The sequence below is a fragment of the Zea mays genome, chromosome 1 (genome assembly GCF_902167145.1).
Source record: "Zea mays cultivar B73 chromosome 1, Zm-B73-REFERENCE-NAM-5.0, whole genome shotgun sequence".
Lineage (NCBI taxonomy): Eukaryota > Viridiplantae > Streptophyta > Magnoliopsida > Poales > Poaceae > Zea > Zea mays.
In genome coordinates this window covers 77,543,559-77,564,014 of record NC_050096.1, presented here as the reverse complement: position 1 = coordinate 77,564,014, position 20,456 = coordinate 77,543,559, and the positions used below count along the sequence as shown (strand labels likewise).

The window sequence follows — 20,456 nt, the reverse complement described above, 5'->3', positions numbered from 1 at the left end:
CTAAGAGGCTCTTCAAAAGGCCCTTTTTTCTCTAGCTCAAACGTGTCACGTTTATGGACTAATAAGCTATTTGGAAAAGTACATAACTGACATCATAACACACATGCATGTTTATGGAATACTACTAAGGTCAGACCTTGTTCGTTTGTGTCGAATTGCACCCGGAATTATTCCCGCTAATCAAAGTTTATATAAATTAGAGAAACAATCCGGTTAGAATTCGTTCCAACCCACCAATCCGGCACAAACGAACAAGGCCTCAGGGATATCTAAAACTACGAAAAATTGTATTTGCAAAGGAATTCTTGCGCTGGGCAGGAGGCACATACTAAGACAATGCAAACTGGCCCAACTCCCACGGACCAGTAATCTGTTTTGCACACGAAAATCATCGTTCTGAAACCAACCAGGTTTTAACAGCAGACAGTAGTTTCACTAGAAGTGGACACCACATCGCTTTCTTATGTAGGTTAACATAGGACAGGACGCATGACTGACGGGAAGATAACACGGAATGAACACCCTCAACACAAGGAACGCCCCCTGGCCCGATCGTAGTGACCAAACCAGCACTGGTTGCTAAGTTCAGGCCTTTCACTTCTTCAGATGGGGGAAGCACTGGTACACGTCTGTCTTGGGATGCTTGGCCTCGGCGTGCTCCCGGCACTTCACTTCAGTCGTGGTACACATGAATGTTTGCATGCACACTTTGCACTGTGTTCAGGGGTTAGCCAAAACGAATCCGAATCAGTAAGATACTTCAGGCGCTAGCTTGTGAAAACATGCAACCGAGACTAGAAACTTGCAGAATTACTTCAGTGTTCCACGGTATCAGTACATCTAGAAATTCCGAACTCCTCTATTAAACGCGAACTCCAACAAATATGCTTATTTATAATTTATTATGTCGATTGCATGGAACTACTGGTGCTAAACAGTGTTCCATCATGGTGCTATCTAATGTCCCCTAACTACTAAAATGCAATTATAGGCCCAAATGTGTGACTAAACGAGTTAAAATATGCCAAGTTGAGGCAGTCATGTAGGCAAGCACACATGGATTAATGAGATTTTGGACTTCTAAGTGGCACACTTAAACTAAATTTAGACTCATCTACAGTTTGATGAGTTTAGGGATCCATAACACTGAAATAAGTTGAAGCCCCAAATAGATTCAAAACATCAAACAGTTCAGAAAAGCGGAGACAGTTGGTGTTTTGCCTAGAGAAGAAAATAGAGCACAGTCAAGGTTCAGTTCGAATTCCAATTCCAAGCATTGGATGGGAGTCCAGTGCCTGATGTAGAACAGTTTGCACAGGCAAACCAAACAGACTAAGTCGTTTTTCATGGGCAATAGTTAGGGTTAGTACAGTAGTGACATTTCTAAAGCCAAGTTTCGCTACAGATAACTGATTTTCCATCAATCGACATAATAAATTATAAATAAGCATATTTGTAAACAAGGCAGTAAGCACAAGCTAAGCCAACCCCTGGACTGGTACCCAATGAACAAACATAAGGATCTGCTTGGAAACACATGGATAGTTAGTAGTTGGGGCTAAAAATTAGCTATGGTTCGCTAGTAGGATGACAACTAGTTCAGGACTTGGCTAAGAAATTCGCCACCTATTAGTATGAGCCCTCCTCTCCCGATGCACTGTGGCTATTTTGAGCTAAAAGTTAGCACATGGTATCCAAACATGCCCTAAGATTGGGCTGCAAATAAAACTAGGCACATAAACAGTGTTGCCTGCTTGACTGATCGGAGAAGCCCCATTAAGGGAAAGCATGACATTATGACTGGTTATGTTCTTTGCCATGTATAAGGTAGTGTTTGGTTACTAGGGACTAATTTTTAGTCCCTCAATTTTATTCCACTTTAATCTATAAATTGCAAAATATGGAAACTATAACTCTATTTTAGTTTCCATATTTGACAATTTAGTGACTAAAGTAGAATAATTTGGAGGAACTAAAAATTAGTCTCTAAAACCAAACACCCCCTAAAGATACATCATATGCATACCTTGTTTCTAGCCTCCAAATTCGAGCAGTACAAACCAATAGCCACATAGCACTATTGAAACTTACATCGCTCGTAGTATCTCCCACAGAAAAAATTCACAACTGATCCTAACCGTGGAAAAGAAACTCTCATCTAATACAGATACAGTCCCTAATCCAGCGGATTCTATGAGCATAACATACCCTACCACCAATCCATCAAGAAATTCCACCAAATGACACCAAAACGTAAGAGCAAAAACACGGATCTAGACAGGGTACCTGGATGCTCATGGCCTTCTTGTTGGTCTCGAGCTGGCTCCCTGCACAGCGGAAACACGCAGATCCATCAGATCGGAGCGCCCTCCCAGAGCAATGGCTCGAAGAGAACACATAGCATCCAAGAAGCGGAAGGGGGGTCGTTGAAGGAAGAGAGAAAAGAGGCGCGCACCCTTGGCCCCCTTGTTCTTCTCCAAGTTGCGCTCGCGGGCCATCTTGGACTTCTGGCCGTTGCCACCGCCCATGGTGGATGGATCCGGCGACAATCGACGGCAGCTACGCGCACCTCGCCCGGCGGCCGGCCCGCGCCGCTCCGCGTTAGGTTTGTGGTTCACGGGAAGGAGCGAGGGAATGGCAGACCAGATCTCTCCGGTGGATCCGTGGGCCACGCGGAGTCGCCCAACGGCAGTTTTTAATTCGAGGCCGTGCCCGTCGCCGTCGGTGCCGTGCCGGGAACGCGCTCTTGAGGAGATCTGGGCCGTCAATCCAGCCGCGAGGAACTATTAACCGACAGGGGTTGCCATACCATACACGGTAGTACGGGGAAATGCTAAGCCAAAGCACCAAGGGAAGGCATCTTTTAGCCACAAGATTTTGTTTCACCAAATAGATTTTAATTTAAAAAGAACTTATGTTGTACGAAATACAGATCATGTCTCCTCCTCACCTTATTAAGGTCTAAATTTGGCTGACTAGAGATGGGAATCGATAAATTCCCACATGATATTGCTATCACACAAACCCACGACAAAAAAAAACAATTCGGTCGGGTCACCCAAATCGGGTCACCCAAGTAGATGTGTGGGTTTAAATTCCCATATACATGTGGATCAAAGTCATCCATCAAATCATCCATACTCATAAAGATTGAAGTCTATTAAATGATATATTACACAAACAGTAGGTTTTAAACCAAATACTAATATTGTCGGTACCTTGAAACAGGGGTACCCCTGTTACAAGGAAAAGACGTTGTGCCGGCAGTGAAGTCTATGGTTGCGTGGTAAACGGCTCACCGTCGCGCAATCTCAGTCGCCTTGGGGGTCGCCATGTGGCCAAGGGAAAGGATGTGCTCCAGATGTACGCAGCAGGTCTGGACCTGCTACGTGGGAAGCACCGGACCCCGTGCATGGCGAGCGGGCCTCCGGGACAGATCCCGGACCCTTCCGAGTGAGGTTCGGACGGTTCACCACCGAGTCCCGGACCCTGGGGCAGGAAATACCCGGGCCCTGCCCTGGAAGGGGTCCGGTGCTGGCATGTGTCCAGAGCTTGCACCGCGCTCCCCACCAAGGCAGGGACCCGCTACTGCCGCATGGCTTGTGGCCCATGATGTAAGCCGACGGGAGGAGTCTGACGTCGGGCTACTGGAGCCGCGCAGCCACTGCATTTATTGCAGAAAGGACGTGTCGCCTGCTACCAAACCAACGAACGATGTGCCCTCTCGGCATTTAATGCGTCCAGTCCTCTCCGCTGGCAGACGGTGTCAGACGGCGTGCCTGTCCAATCTACCATCAAACAGCGCGCCCATGCCATGCAGCGGACTGTGCTCGTTATCCCTTCTGCAAGAAGCTTCCCCTGCACGCCAAGGATACGCAGATCTCGGATGTCGGGGCCCAAGAAGAATGACCCAGCAGCATGCATTTGTGGCTCCAAGCGCTATATTCGTTATGTCCCTAGGCCCACATGTCGGGGCTCGGTACCTTTGTGTATGCCCCCCTTCAGCTATAAAAGGGGAGGCATGCGACGTTGCAAGGCAGATCCAACCCTAGGCTCTCTTAAACACTCACAAGTTCATACAAGCTCTCAAGCAATACATCACACAGTGGAGTAGGGTATTACGCTCCGGCGGCCCGAACCACTCTAAACCCTCGCGTGCTCTCGTATGTTCATCCACCAATCTAGAGATGGCAATGGGTACCCGCGACCCGATACCTGAGAGCACCTAGAGGGGGGTGAATAGGTGATCCTGTAACACTTGAAACTTAAGCCACAAAAACTTGGTTAAGTGTTAGCACAATAATCGCCAAGTGGCTAGAGAGGAGTCTTCAACAAAACACAATAACCACAAAGATATCAATCACAGAGATGGCACGGTGGTTATCCCGTGGTTCGGCCAAGACAACACTTGCCTACTCCACGTTGTGGCGTCCCAACGGACGAGGGTTGCAATCAACCCCTCTCAAGCGGTCCAAAGACCCACTTGAATACCACAGTGTTTTGCTTGCTTTTCTTAATCCCGTTTGCGAGGAATCTCCACAACTTGGAGCCTCTCGCCCTTACACTTGAAGTTCACAAAGAAGCACGGAGTAAGGGAGGGATTAGCAACTCACACAAGACACTAAGATCACAGCAAATACACACACAAGACCCAGACTTAAGCTCAAAAGACTAGCACACTAGAACGGAGCTCAAATCACTAGAATGTCAAACAAGTGCGCAAGAATGGAGTGTGAGTGATCAAAAGTGCTCAAGGAATGCTTGGTGTACTCCTCCATGCGCCTAGGGGTCCCTTTTATAGCCCCAAGGCAGCTAGGAGCCGTTGAGAGCAATCCTGGAAGGCAGATCTTGCCTTCTGTCGACTGGCGCACCGGACAGTCCGGTGCACCACCGGACACTGTCCGGTGCAGATATCCTTCCTTATTTGGCGAAGCCGATCGTTGGAGTCTGAGAGCCGTTGGCGCACCGGACACTGTCCGGTGCACCAATGTGACCGTTGGCTCGGCCACGCGTCACGCGCGGAATCCTCGACCGACCGTTGCCCCGGCTGACCGTTGACTCACCGGACAGTCCGGTGCACCACCGGACAGACCGGTGAATTTTAGCCGTACGCCGTTAATCATCTCCCGAGAGCGACGAGTTCGCCTGTGAACGGCTCACCGGACAGTCCAGTGCACCACCGGACAGTCCGGTGAATTATAGCCATACACCGTCGTCGAAGTCCCGAGAGCAGCCTGTTCGCCAGAGCCAGCCTGGCGCACCGGACACTGTCCGGTGCACCACCGGACAGTCCGGTGCACCCAAACTGAGCAGACTTTGGCTGAACAAAGCCATCTCATTTCCAATTCAATCTTTCCTGTTTCCAGCACTTAGACACAATACATTAGTCCATAAAACAATGTACTAAGTCTAGAAACATACCTTTTGACTTGATTTGCACTTTGTTCACCACATTGCATAGATCAACACAAAAGCACTTGCGTTGGCACTCAATCACCAAAATACTTAGAAATGGCCCAAAAGCACATTTCCCTTTCAATCTCCCCCTTTTTGGTGATTTATGCCAACACAACATAAAGCAACTAGAACAAGTGCAATATCAATGCAAATGAAAACCAAAAGTTGTTTTGAATCAATTTTAGCATATATGGATCACTCTTTGCCACCACTTGGTTTGTTTTTGCAAATCAAACTCAAATTCCTATCTCTAAGTCAGATTCACTTGTAGAGACATAAAGAGAGGTATTCCAAAGGAAATTGATCAAGGATTTCAAAAACTCCCCCTTTTTCCCATAATTTTTTCCCATAATCAACACTTCTCCCCACAAGAGGCCAACTTTTGACAAAAGAGACAAAAAGAGTTTTGACAAACCAAAAGCTCTAATCTACTATTTTCAAAATTTCTCAAGTGGTAGCTGATCCATCTATTGCTTTGGCCTTTATTTTCTCCCCCTTTGGCATCAAGCACCAAAACGGGATCAATCTTGGCCCTTTAACCCCATTGCCTCACCAAAATCTTCAAATAAGAGTACAAAGACAATAAGAGTACATGAGATGAACTTGGAATAAGTTACCCTCTCATCGGAGTGCAGTGGAAGTCTTTCATGGTCCAAGTCCACCTTTTCCCTTTCAAACCTCCTTTGAGACTAAATCAAGCAAACTCAAGCAAACGGTTAGTCTCAAAGGGTCAAGTTGTAGCACAACTCCCCCTAAATATGTGCATCACTTGCACAAGGACTTGTGAGGTCCGGGGAGTGATTGTACAACTTGAGCACCACGATAAGCAAAATGCATAAGGAACATGATCAAAGGCATAAACACATGTATGCTATAAATCAATCCAGGTTCCGCGAATCTAGGACATTTAGCTCACTACGCAGCCTGCAAAAGGTCTTCTCATCTAGAGGCTTGGTAAAGATATCGGCTAGCTGGTTCTCGGTGCTAACATGAAACACTTCGATATCTCCCTTTTGCTTGTGGTCTCTCAAAAAGTGATGCCGGATGTCAATGTGCTTTGTGCGGCTGTGCTCAACAGGATTTTCCGCTATTCGAATAGCACTCTCATTGTCACATAGGAGTGGGACTTTGCTCAGATTGTAGCCAAAGTCCCGGAGGGTTTGCCTCATCCAAAGTAGTTGCGCGCAACACTGTCCTGCGGCAACATACTCGGCCTCAGCGGTGGATAGGGCAACGGAGGTTTGTTTCTTAGAGTTCCACAACACCAGGGACCTTCCTAAGAATTGGCACGTCCCCGATGTACTCTTCCTATCGACCTTACATTCAGCATAGTCGGAGTCTGAATATCCAATCAAGTCAAAGTTAGACCCCTTTGGATACCAGATCCCAAAGCAAGGTGTAACGACTAAATATCTAAGAATTCGCTTCACAGCCACCAAGTGACACTCCTTAGGATCGGATTGAAATCTAGCACACATGCATACGCTAAGCATAATATCCGGTCTACTAGCACACAAATAAAGTAAAGACCCTATCATAGATCGGTATGCCTTTTGATCAACGGACTTACCTCCTTTGTTGAGGTCGGTGTGTCCGTCAGTTCCCATCGGCGTCTTTGCGGGCTTGGCGTCCTTCATCCCAAACCGCTTTAGCAAGTCTTGCGTGTACTTTGTTTGGGAGATGAAGGTGCCGTCCTTGAGTTGCTTCACTTGGAACCCAAGGAAGTAGTTCAACTCGCCCATCATCGACATCTCGAATTTTTGCGTCATCACCCTGCTAAACTCTTCACAAGACTTTTGGTTAGTAGAACCAAATATTATGTCATCGACATAAATTTGGCACACAAAAAGATCACCATCGCAAGTCTTAGTAAAAAGAGTTGGATCGGCTTTCCCAACCTTGAAAGCATTAGCAATTAGAAAGTCTCTAAGGCATTCATACCATGCTCTTGGGGCTTGCTTAAGTCCATAGAGCGCCTTAGAGAGCTTACACACGTGGTCGGGGTACTGTTCATCCTCGAAGCCAGGGGGTTGCTCCACGTACACCTCCTCCTTGAACGGCCCGTTGAGGAAAGCGCTCTTCACATCCATTTGGTACAACCTGAAAGAATGGTGAGCGGCATATGCTAGCAATATACGAATTGATTCTAGCCTAGCCACAGGAGCGAAAGTCTCCTCAAAGTCCAAACCTGCGACTTGGGCATAACCTTTTGCCACAAGTCGAGCCTTGTTCCTTGTCACCACCCCATGCTCGTCCTGTTTGTTGCGGAACACCCACTTGGTTCCCACAACATTTTGCTTGGGACGAGGTACCAATGTCCAAACTTCATTGCGCTTGAAGTTGTTGAGTTCCTCCTGCATGGCCAACACCCAGTCCGGATCTAGCAAGGCCTCTTCTACCCTGAAAGGCTCAATAGAAGAGACAAAGGAGTAATGCTCACAAAAATTAACTAATCTTGAACGAGTAGTTACTCCCTTGCTAATATCACCCAAAATTTGGTCGACGGGATGATTCCTTTGAATCGTCGTTCGAACTTGGGTTGGAGGTGCCTGAGGTGCTTCTTCCTCTTCAACTTGATCATCTTGTGCTCCCCCTTGATCATGCGCCTCCACTTGAGGTACCTGTTCATCATCTTGGGTTGGGGGATGCACCGTAGTTGAGGAAGATGGTTGATCTTGCTCCAATTGTTCCTGTGGTCGCACATCGCCAATCGCCATGGTGCGCATTGCAGCCGTTGGAACGTCTTCTTCATCTACATCATCGAGATCAACAACTTGCTCTCTTGGAGAGCCATTAGTCTCATCAAATACAACGTCGCTAGAGACTTCAACCAAACCCGATGATTTGTTGAAGACCCTATACGCCTTTGTATTTGAGTCATAACCTAATTAAAACCCTTCTACAGCTTTGGGAGCAAATTTAGAAGTTCTACCTTTCTTCACAAGAATATAACACTTGCTCCCAAATACACGAAAATAAGACACATTGGGTTTGTTACCAGTTAGCAGCTCATACGAAGTCTTCTTGAGGAGGCGGTGAAGGTAGACCCGGTTGATGGCGTGGCAAGCCGTGTTCACGGCTTCCGACCAAAAGCGCTCGGGGGTCTTGAACTCTCCAAGCATTGTCCTCGCCATATCGATGAGCGTCCTGTTCTTCCTCTCTACCACACCATTTTGCTGTGGTGTGTAGGGAGCGGAGAACTCGTGCTTGATCCCCTCCTCCTCAAGAAACTCCTCCACTTGAAGGTTCTTGAACTCGGACCCGTTGTCGCTCCTTATCTTCTTCACCTTGAGCTCAAACTCATTTTGAGCTCTCCTGAGGAAGCGCTTGAGGGTCCCTTGGGTTTCAGATTTATCCTGCAAAAAGAATACCCAAGTGAAGCGGGAAAAATCATCAACTGTAACAAGACCATACTTACTTCCTCCTATACTTAGATAGGCGACGGGTCCGAAGAGGTCCATATGAAGCATCTCCAAGGGTCTTGATGTGGTCATCACATTTTTGGTGTGATGAGAGCCTCCCACCTGTTTCCCTGCTTGACAAGCTGCACAAGGTCTATCTTTTTCGAAATGTACATTAGTTAGACCTATCACGTGTTCTCCCTTTAGAAGCTTGTGGAGGTTCTTCATCCCCACATGTGCTAAGCGGCGATGCCACAACCAGCCCATGCAAGTCTTAGCCATTAAGCATGCATCTAGACCGGCCTCTTCTTTTGCAAAATCAACCAAATAAAGTTTGCCGTCTAGTACACCCTTAAAAGCTAGTGAACCATCACACCTTCTAAAGACAGACACATCTACATTTGTGAATAGACAATTATATCCCATATTGCATAATTGACTAACAGATAACAAATTATATCCAAGCGACTCAACTAAAAACACATTAGAAACAGAGTGCTCGGATGAAATAGCAATTTTACCTAACCCTTTTACCTTGTCTTGGTTCCCATCACCGAATATTATTGAATCTTGGGGATCCTTGTTCTTGACGTAGGAAGAGAACATCCTCTTTTCCCCCATCATGTGGTTTGTGCATCCGCTGTCGATAATCCAGCTTGAACCCCCGGATGCATAAACCTGCAAGGCAAATTTAGGCTTGGGTCTTAGGTACCCAACTCTTGTTGGGTCCTACAAGGTTAGTCACAATTGTCTTAGGGACCCAAATGCAAGTTTTATCTCCCTTGCATCTTGCCCCTAACTTCCTAGCAATCACCTTCTTATTCTTTCTATAAATGGCAAAAGAAGCATTGCAAGCATGATATATTGTGGAAGGTTCATTAACTTTCCTAGGAACATCAACAACATTTCTCCTAGGCATATTATGAACAACATTTCTCTTACCAACATTTCTATCATGCACATAGGAAGAACTAGAAGCAAACATGGCATGAGAATCAAAAGCATCATATGCATTACAACTCCTATAAGTATTTCTAGATTGTCTCCTATCATGGTACATAAAAGCATGGTTCTTTTGCACACTACTGGCCATAGGGGCCTTCCCCTTCTCCTTGGCGGAGATGGGAGCCTTATGGATCGTTAAGTTCTTGACTTCCCTCTTGAAGCCAAGATCATCCTTAATTGAGGGGTGTCTATGTCACACCCGGTTTCAGAAGGCAAACCGAATGCGAACTATGTACGTGCCAGGATCAGAACTCACGTACACAGCGATTACATAAATGAACATCATCGCACAGTGCTCGAATAATAACATAAAAGAGTATTGACTTATTACATCACAGAGTCAGAGACATCCACATAGTCATCAACTTAACTGATAAATCAAAGTGCTAAGCGAAACGCAGTAAAGATAAGGCCTTCACAGGCAGCTGACTGGGGGTTGCCGCCAACCCACACCTAGAATTCGTCGTAGTCTTGGAACTCCTGGAAGTCTCCTTCCACGGCTTCGCCTTCTCCTGAGCAGTGGTTACAATGCGGGCAACCTGGTGTTTTGTGGTAAAGCAAGGATGAGTACACTTCAACGTACTCAGCAAATGTCCCGTTTGGCTGAAGTGGACTAGCTTTATGTGGGGTTAGGCTCAAGCAGTTGCTTTTAGTTGGTCAAGTATTTATCATTAGTAGAAGCCAGATTTTAGCATTAACCAACCCGTAAACCACTTCCTCATCGAGGAACATCATCATCATAGTCGAACCAAAACCATAACATAATCCTTGTATCTCGAACCATCTGTATCTCTAATTAAAGAGGATCCCAAGGCTGCTCTTAACCGTGAGCACGGCTGATATATCAGTTTCACTACCCTCTGCAGAGGTTGCACACTTTACCCATGAGTCATGATTCCCTTTCTACCCGGGGAGAGCTAATCCCCATTGACCACTACCTAGGTGGTCCGACAGGGCATCACTACGTAGCTTTTACAAAGGTTCCCCAGAGATCATAGCTGCCCGTTAGGTTTCTCCAGTTTGATAAACACAGTACCCCTCCCCGCAGGAGAGTGACTAACAAAGAGCAAAACGAAAGAACCTCGGCACTCAGCCTCGGCAGAGCAAGCACTGTGCCTGGACCCCATTGACGGCACGACGGCTAAGCAGCTACACCTCTAGTTCCTCTAATTAATTAGCTAAGGGCATCCCATTTCACCCTCATGGCTGCACTGTTATCTCGGGTGGTCTCTCAACGAACAAGTCCTTACGGAGAGGTACTCAGGAAACAGCCTGAGCCCCCTAGAGTATCACAAGATCATCAACATCATCAGGATAACAGTATCATAAATAGTCACATCATGTTCATTGATTAAGTTGAGGCAATAGCAGAATGCTAACCATAACAGCCCATAAGGTTATCAAGGATAAAGTATAGTGTAAAGCTAGTAAATCCTTAGGTTTCAAGTAAGTAATGCGGGGTAGTAAGTTATAAATGAATAGGACATAATGGGACAGAGGACACTTGCCTTCACCAAACTGCTGATCAGGGACTTCCTCTGCAACCTCCTCGGGAAACACAGACTGCTCGTTGTCTACGTAAAGTAATCATTCACACTATGTACTTGGGAAAATAACAAACAAAAAGCAACATACCAAACATATGCAGCAGAGAGATCACAAGTTCATAGTAGAAAAGGGATAGGCACTCTGGTGTTCCCTAGGTCTGGGGTAGAGGACTATACAAAGTGATTCATTATCCACTAATCAGGTTTAAGTCAGTGGTGGGATTAAATCATTACATGGTTTTAAGTTCCTAAACCTAGGTGTTTAAGTCCTTAAACTTAAGTACTCCAACTTTTATTAAAGTCTACCAACTTCTAATTATCTCAAATAGGGTTCCAATAACCTTAATCCTATCCTAATGATTAATCATTAATTGGTACATGGAAACAGCAGGGAAACATTGTTTAAATAGATAGACAAAAACATCATGAGCATTTTGCAATTCGAAGCACCTAATTTGGAGTTCATATGACAAAGTTATGAATTTTACAAGTTTAGGGGTTAAAAATATACCCTAAATACCTATTTTGAATTAAATAAAAGGTCCGAGGACCTAACTGTGAGAAACCAGGGACGGTGGGTTTAAATTCCAGAAAACCGGGGGTCTCTTTAAGAAAACGCGCGGGCGAAGGGGTATCGGGCTCCTACGGTCGTTGGATCTCGGGCGGACGGCCAGGATTAGATCCGCGGGCGGGCGCGCGAGCGCGCGGCGACCTGAGCGGCTGACAGGCGGGGCCGGGTGGGCAGCGCGAGCGCGGCGGCTGACAGGCGGGGCCGGGTGGGCAGCGCGAGCGCGGCGGCTGACAGGCGGGGCCAGCGGGCAGCGCGGGGCGCGGGCAGGCTGACAGGCGGGGCCGGGTGGGCAGCGCGAGCGCGGCGGCTGACAGGCGGGGCCCAACGGCAGGGAGGCGGGGTGTGGGGGAAGCGGGCCTGGGCCGTTGGATCTCCGGCGGACGGCCAGGATTGGGCTCGGCCTAATTAAAACGGGGCCGCTCGATCTGGGACGGACGGCGGGGATCGGGTGGGCGGCCTTGGCTTCTCCTACGGCTAGCTGGGGCGGCGGCGCTCGTCCCCGCGGCGGAGGACTCGCCGGAGACGAGGGGCGCGGGCGCTCGGCGGGTCTCTGGGGCGACCTGAGCGGCCGGGAAGGTTGGGGAGGGCACGGGGAATCGCCGGTGGGGGCTGGGTCGGGGCAGGGACACCGGAGGGGGGGGGGGGTCTACGGCAAAGCGGCTCGGCGGCGGCACTAATCTACTCCGGCGAGGAATTAAACGTGGCAGAAGGCAATACACGGGTTTGGAAGGGGCGGGAGAGGTTCTTTACCTCAAGGCGGGCTCCGGGGACTCCTCGGTGGCGCAACGGCGGCCCGGGGCGACGGTGGCGGACCTCCGCGGCTGCACGGAGGACGGCGGGTGAGCGCGGGCAGAGAGAAATAGGGAGGGGGAGGGGGAATTGGGGCGCGTCCCGGGTTGCGGACGTCGGGGCGGAGCTCACCGTGGCAAAGGGCACGGCGGAGCTCCAACGGCGACGGGGAAACGAGCTCGGATCGGCGGGGGTTTATGGCGGCGGCGCTCGGGCATGCGCGCAGCGAGGGGGAGGTGGAAGAGGGGTCTGCTGGAGCGCAAATGAGGGAGGGGGAGAGGGCGAGTGGGGCCCTGGGCTCAAGTGGCCAGGGGCGGGGCGGTTGCGAGCTCCACGCGCGACGTGGGCGCGGAGAAGGCGGCCGCGCGCAGCTCGGGCGGCGGTTACGCGAGGACGACGGGGCTGACAGGCCGGGCCCGCGAGCAGAGAGAGAGGGGAAAGCGGGGGCGGGCGCGCGGAAGGCGGCCGCGCTGACGGGCGGGCCCGCTAGGGCAGAGAGAGCGGGGGGGGGGGGGGGGGGGGGGGGGGGGGGGAGAGCGCGCGCGCGCGGGATGGGCCTAGCTGGGCCGAAAGGCTGAGGGGGCGGCGGGGTTGGGCTTCTTTCCTTTTCTTTTTATTCTGAAATTTGTTTTCTCTTTTATTTTTATTTTCTCTATTTGATTCAAATCCAAATAAGCCACAAATTCAAATTAGACTTTCCAAGAATTATGCACCAAGCAAAAGTGAAATCTAGGGTTCAACATGATGCAACAATTCATACTCCCTTAGGGTTTAACCTATTAAACTATAATTACAAATAAAATAAGCACTTTTCTCCTATAGAAATGAGAAAGAAAAGAATGGGGAAGGATGAGAAAAGGGAAGTAACACCTGAATTTGTGAATATGAGCAAAGAAATTTTATACCCCCAAATTCAGGGTGTTACAAACCTATCCCCCTTAAAAGAATCTCACCCCGAGATTCAAGGTTGGTCAGCAAAGAGTTCAGGGTATTTGGCCTTCAGGTCATCTTCTCGTTCCCAGGTTGCTTCTTCCTCGGAGTGGTGACCCCATCTGACTTTGCACATTCTGATGGTGTTCCTCCGGGTGACTCTGTCTGCAAACTCCAGAATCTGCGTTGGCTTCTCTATGTATGTCAGATCTTCCTGGACTTTCGAACCCTCCACTGGCAACTGTTCTTCTGGTACTCGCAGACACTTCTTCAATTGCGACACGTGGAACACGTTGTGCACTGCTGACAAGCTCTCTGGTAGGTTGAGCTGTTAGGCCACTTCTCCACGCTTGGCTTGGATCTGATATGGTCCGACGTACCGGGGTGCTAACTTGCCTTTAACTCCGAACCTTCTGACTCCCCTGATAGGTGACACCTTCAGATAGACGTAGTCCCCCACTTCAAAACTCAGTTCTCTTCTCCTTCTGTCCGCATAGCTTCGCTGCCTTGATTGTGCTATCTTCAGATTCTCCCGAACCATTTTGATATTCTCTTCGGCTTCAAGCAAGATGTCGGGGCCAAACACCTGTCTCTCTCTCCAGGCTGGTCCCAATGCAGCGGAGTCCTACAACTCCGTCCATAGAGTGCCTGAAACGGTGACATCTTCAAGCTGGCCTGGTAACTATTGTTGTAGGAGAATTCTGCATAAGGTAACCTTTTGTCCCATCCTGACTTGTCTTGCAACGCACAGGCTCTCAACATATCTTCTAGGATCTGATTAGTTCTTTCAGTCTGACCGTCTGTCTGTGGGTGATAAGCTGAGCTGAAGTTCAAATGTGTGCCCAAAGCTTCTTGTAGCTGCTGCCAAAAATGAGAGGTGAACTGCGTTCCTCGATCTGACACTATCTTCTTCGGCACACCATGAAGGCAGACTATCTGTGACATGTATAACTCGGCTAACGTTGCTCCGGTGTATGTTATCTTCACAGGTATGAAATGGGCCACCTTTGTTAAGCGGTCCACAACCACCCAGATGGAATCATAACCGGCCCGGGTACGAGGTAGGCCAACTATAAAGTCCATCCCGATCTCATCCCACTTCCACTGAGGAATCCGCAAAGGCTGCAACAATCTGGCGGGCCTCTGATGCTCTGCTTTGGTCCTCTGACAGCTATCACAGATGGCGACATATTCTACGATCTCTCTTTTCATGCCATACCACCAAAACCTCCTTTTTAAATCCTGATACATCTTCTCACTTCCAGGGTGTATGGAGTAGGCTGTCTCATGAGCTTCCCTGAGGATCAGTTTCCGAATAGGTTTGAGGTCGGGAACACACAATCGGTCCTTGAACCATATTACTCCCTCTTCATCCTCTCGAAAGTCTTTGCCTCTTCCTTCTAAGATCAGTTGCCGAATCTTGTTGATGTTTTCATCATCCTTCTGCCCTTCTTTGATCTCCCGCTCTAGGGTGGGCTCTAATTCCACCGTTACTCCTTGCGTACTGTTCAGGAAACCGAGGCTCAGTCTGTCGAACTCTTTGGCTAACTCATACGGCATCGGGTACGTGGCCAACATATTGACTTGACTCTTCCTGCTCAGAGCATCTGCAACAACATTGGCTTTGCCTGGATGGTAATGTATCTCCAACTCATAGTCTTTGATCAATTCCAACCATCTTCGCTGCCTCATGTTTAACTCTGACTGGGTGAATATGTACTTCAGACTTTTATGATCTGTGTAGATGTCGCACTTCTGCCCATACAGGTAATGTCTCCAGGTCTTTAAGGCATGAACCACTGCTGCCAACTCCAGGTCATGTGTGGGATAATTTTTCTCATGGATCTTCAGCTGTCGAGATGAGTATGCTACCACTCTTCCTTCTTGCATTAGCACACATCCCAATCCGGTGTACGAAGCGTCGCAATACACTGAGAATGACTTGTGAACATCAGGCAGGACTAACACAGGAGCTGTAGTCAATCTATTCTTCAGTTCTTCAAATGCTTCCTGACACTTTTGAGTCCATTTAAACTCAACTTTCTTCGCTAGCAACGCTGTCATTGGCCTAGCAATCTTTGAGAAGCCTTCAATGAAACGCCTGTAATATCCAGCCATTCCAATGAAGCTCTTGATCCCACGAACATCCTTCGGTGCTTTCCAGTTCAGGATATCTGCTACTTTCTTTGGATCCACTGCTAACCCATCTTGATTTATGATGTGACCCAGAAATAAGACTTCATGAATCCAGAATTCGCATTTGCCCAGCTTGGCATACAACTGATGCTCTCGAAGCCTTTGCAATACCATCTTCAAATGCTCTACATGATCTTCCTCACTTTGAGAGTATATGAGAATGTCATCGATGAACACTACCACAAACTTGTCCAGATAATCCATGAACACACTGTTCATCAGGTACATAAAGAAGGCTGGCGCATTTGTCAAACCAAAGGACATAACTGTGAACTCATATAATCCATACTTGGTGATGAATGCTGTCTTCGGTATGTCCGAGGGTCGGATTCTGAGTTGATGGTAACCTGACCTCAGGTCTATCTTCGAGAATACGCTGGCACCTCTGAGCTGGTCGAACAAATCTTCTATCCTTGGCAGGGGGTACTTGTTCTTGACGGTGACTTCATTCAAGGCTCTGTAGTCTATGCACATCCTTTTGGTACCATCTTTCTTCTCTACAAACAACACTGGAGCGGCCCAAGGCGAGGTGCTTGGCCTGATGTAACCCTTCTCTAACATCTCATCTATCTGCTTCTTGAGTTCCACCAATTCTGGTCCAGACACTCGATAGGCTCTTTTGGAAATGGGGGCGGTACCAGGGATAAGCTCTATGGCAAATTCGACTTTTCTCTCGGGTGGCATGCCCGTTAGCTCCTCGGGAAACACATTCGGAAAGTCCGACACAACCTTGATAGCCTCGAGCGGGTTAGGCTCCTTACTATCAACTGAAATCTGGTGACAGACTCCCTCCGCTGATTTAGGCATCCTTAGCTCGGCCACTACCTCTTCTCCTGACGGGGACTTCAATGTTACGGTCCTCTTGTCACAACTAACATTTGCTTCATACTTCATTAACCAATTCATCCCTAGAATAACATCTATCCCAGGGGTGTCTATTACTATTAAGTCACTGGGGAATCCTATCCCCCTTATTTCCACCATTATATTTGAGCATATTTTATCTGTTTGCACTTTGCCACCAACCGAATTAATCCTCATGGGCGGCATCATTGCCTCTACTGAGATGTTATGCAATTCTACCCATGTTGCAGTGACAAATGAATGAGTTGCACCAGTATCAAATAGCACTTTTGCGGGATGAGATTCGACTGAGAACATACCTACTACCACATCTGGTGCATCCTGGATTGCTTCGGCCTCCAAGTGGTTCACCTTTCCACGGTTGTACGCTTGGTTACGATTGCCTGCTGCCGGCTGCAGTACACCTTGCCTTGTTGGAGCATTGGGGTTGGTCTGCTGCTGAGCCATCTTCTTTGGGCACTGCATCGCCCAGTGGCCTTGATCTCCACAGTGGAAACATCCTCTGCCTCCTCCTTGTGCTGGGGCTGCTTGGTTGCTCTGATTTGCTGCTGGGGCAGGAAGGCGAGGTGCCTGGTTGTTCTGCTTCTGATACTGATTACCTCCCTGCTGGCTGTGCTGACGATACTGCTGCTGCTGCTGTGGGTACTGCCTCTGAAACTGCTGCTGATGCAGACGCTGATTCTGATTCTGGTATCCTTGTGGGTGGCTAGGCCTGCCTTGCTGAGATGAACTGCCTGAGAAACGGGGACGGCTGATGCTTCCGGTCTGGGGTCCACTCATCTTGCGCTTCCGATCTTCCATATCCTTACGCTTCTTCTCAGTCATAACTGCCCTATCGATCAGGTGCTGGAAGGTGGGGAAGGTGTGATTCATCAGCTGGTAATGCAGGGGATCCACCAAACCCCTCATGAACCTGTACTGCATTTTAGCATCAGTGTTGACATCTTCAGGTGCATAACGGGATAGCTGCAGAAACTTATCCCTGTATTCACTAACAGACAGGGGTCCCTGCTTCAGAGCCAGAAACTCCTCCTTCTTCACGATCATCAGTCCCTCTGGCACATGGTACCTGCGGAAACTCTCGCTGAATTCTTCCCAGGTGATGGCTTCGGGGTCAGCATGTGTGGCGAGGTAGGACTCCCACCAGGACTGGGCTGCTCCCCTTAGCTGACGGGGACCATACAGAACCTTCTCCCTGTCGTTACATTGGGCGGTGCGCAGTTCCCTTTCCACTGCGCACAGCCAGTCTTCTGCATCCATGGGGTCAGCAGAATGGGCGAAGGTAGGAGGGTGCCCTCTCATGAACTCGCCACGCTTATCCCGTGGCATCTAGGGCATCTGCACTTGCAATTGGGGTTGGGGTTGCTGTTGAGCCTGCTGCATGGCTGCCAGAGTCTGCCCAATGGCCTGCACTGCCTGAGTCTGTATCAAGAACATCTGTTCTACTGACATCGGGGGTGGTGGGGGAGGTTGCCTCTGTTGTTCCTCCTGTTGGTCATGCTGCTCTTGCTGAGCACGCCTGTTGCATCGGCGCCTGTTGTCAGACATCTGTGGAAGACATTCACACATCAGCATTGATCTTACAACCCTTCAGCATAAGAAAAGAGAATACAGAATTCTTCATGACACCGAGTGAACAAAGAGCTTCACTGATCCTCATTATGATTCAACACCGCTTCTCAGATAAGAAGGAAAGTAGAAGTAAATGGTTTCCCAACTAAGCAACTGACTTTATTAACATTACTAGCTAGGCCAAACTGCAGGGGAAACCCACAGGTTGGCAACAGTCATTACAAAGATTCGAATCCAGCACAAGTTCATCATAACAAGCATGAAAGCAACTGATAAGCAAACTAAACTAAATGGAAGCAACTGATAAGCAAACTAAACTGACTACCTAAGACTGAGACATCTGACTTAAGAATTATTACAAACTCCGACGCTAACGATCTAAGGATCCAGATCTATCCTGGTCTTACAGACAGGGGAACCATAAGTGTGGTGACCACGTGGCGGCGAGCGGTATGGGTGCTGAGTCCCAACAGGAGCGGGGGAACCACCCTCCTGGTGATGGCGCTCTGCCAGCTCAGCACGCAACTCCGCAATCTCCGTTCGAGCCCTGCTTAGCTCGTCCAGAGAGTGGTCCAGCTCAGTGTTAAGCACTGCGACTAGGTTGACTGTGCTGCTCAACCTAGGGTTAGCCTCACCAACAGGTGAGACAACCACACTCTCGGTGCTGCCAGTAGGGCGGCGGGGGTAGTACCGAAGGTTAAGACCGTCGGCCACCCCACCGAACAAAGAACAGTACTGGGAGAGTGCACGTCGTGCTGCATCCTGCATAGCCGCCTCTGCAGTGTCCCTCTCGGAGATGGAATAGTGCTCAGAAACGGCCTCCGCACCCCGGAGGTCATCCTCCGGACGGCGAACTAGGCAGGTAGCCTCCCAGCGGTCCGGGTACCTTCCGCGACTGTGCTGGTAGACTACACAACGATACTCGATCGACCAGGTGTGCCGGTCGAAAGCCTGGCGCAGCAAGGTGTCGAGTGCGTCGTGGAAGTGACAACCGCGAGCGGCGTCATGGGTGATGGGTCGGGCGACCCATCCTTCCGCCTCCTGCGGCTCAGAAGACTCCGTGCTGTGGTCTGAGTCGTCATCGGGGTCTCCTCCAGGATCTCCTCCAGTAGCTCCTCCAACAGCCGGGGCGTCCCGCGGTGGTGCAGGGGGCGCCTCCAGCTGGGCCACAGAGGAACGGGGCCTCACGGACTCCACCTCTCGCTGGGGTGGGGAGGAAGAGCCCTGCTGCTCTCTGTGCTGCCGCCGGCGTTCCTGCTCCTCACGCAGGCGGTGGTGCAGCCTCTCCAGGTGACTCGACTGACCGGACACGGTGCGGTGCAGAGGACGCTCCGCAAGTCGAGACGGCAGGAAAGGAATCACCGACTTACGTGCAGTGTGTCTAAGACGAGCCATCTACAAAAGACACCGTAAGCATAAGAGTAAGAGCAGAACTAATATGACAAGTGAATAAACCATAGACAGAATAAGATAAAAATTTTTGACAAGGTATAATATAGTATATATATGTAGTAGAACATAGAGTTGGTCGAGGTGACCGACTTTTGAAGTAACACCAGAGGTCAAGGTGAGGGGGAAGGTCAATAGTCCTTAATACGACCAGTGCTACTCTAGGTCAGCGGTCCTACAGTCAGCACGGCTTTGATACCACTTAGGTCACACCCGGTTTCAGAAGGCAAACCGAATGCGAACTATGTACGTGCCAGGATCAGAACTCACGTACACAGCGATTACATAAATGAACATCATCGCACAGTGCTCGAATAATAACATAAAAGAGTATTGACTTATTACATCACAGAGTCAGAGACATCCACATAGTCATCAACTTAACTGATAAATCAAAGTGCTAAGCGAAACGCAGTAAAGATAAGGCCTTCACAGGCAGCTGACTGGGGGTTGCCGCCAACCCACACCTAGAATTCGTCGTAGTCTTGGAACTCCTGGAAGTCTCCTTCCACGGCTTCGCCTTCTCCTGAGCAGTGGTTACAATGCGGGCAACCTGGTGTTTTGTGGTAAAGCAAGGATGAGTACACTTCAACGTACTCAACAAATGTCCCGTTTGGCTGAAGTGGACTAGCTTTATGTGGGGTTAGGCTCAAGTAGTTGCTTTTAGTTGGTCAA

The 20,456-nt window shown here is 48.9% G+C and overlaps 1 protein-coding gene across 1 annotated transcript; it reads right to left on the bottom strand.

Moving 5' to 3' along the window:
- Positions 1–339: 339 nt before the first annotated feature.
- LOC100274949 (zinc-binding protein) lies at positions 340–2,797 on the bottom strand. Its single transcript, NM_001331213.1, has 3 exons — positions 2,456–2,797; positions 2,287–2,327; positions 340–714 (listed from the first exon to the last, which is right to left on the bottom strand). Exons 1-3 carry the CDS (start codon positions 2,526–2,528, stop codon positions 595–597), a joined length of 234 nt encoding a protein of 77 aa, NP_001318142.1. The 5' UTR covers positions 2,529–2,797; the 3' UTR covers positions 340–594.
- Between the last annotated feature and the right edge of the window lie 17,659 nt (positions 2,798–20,456).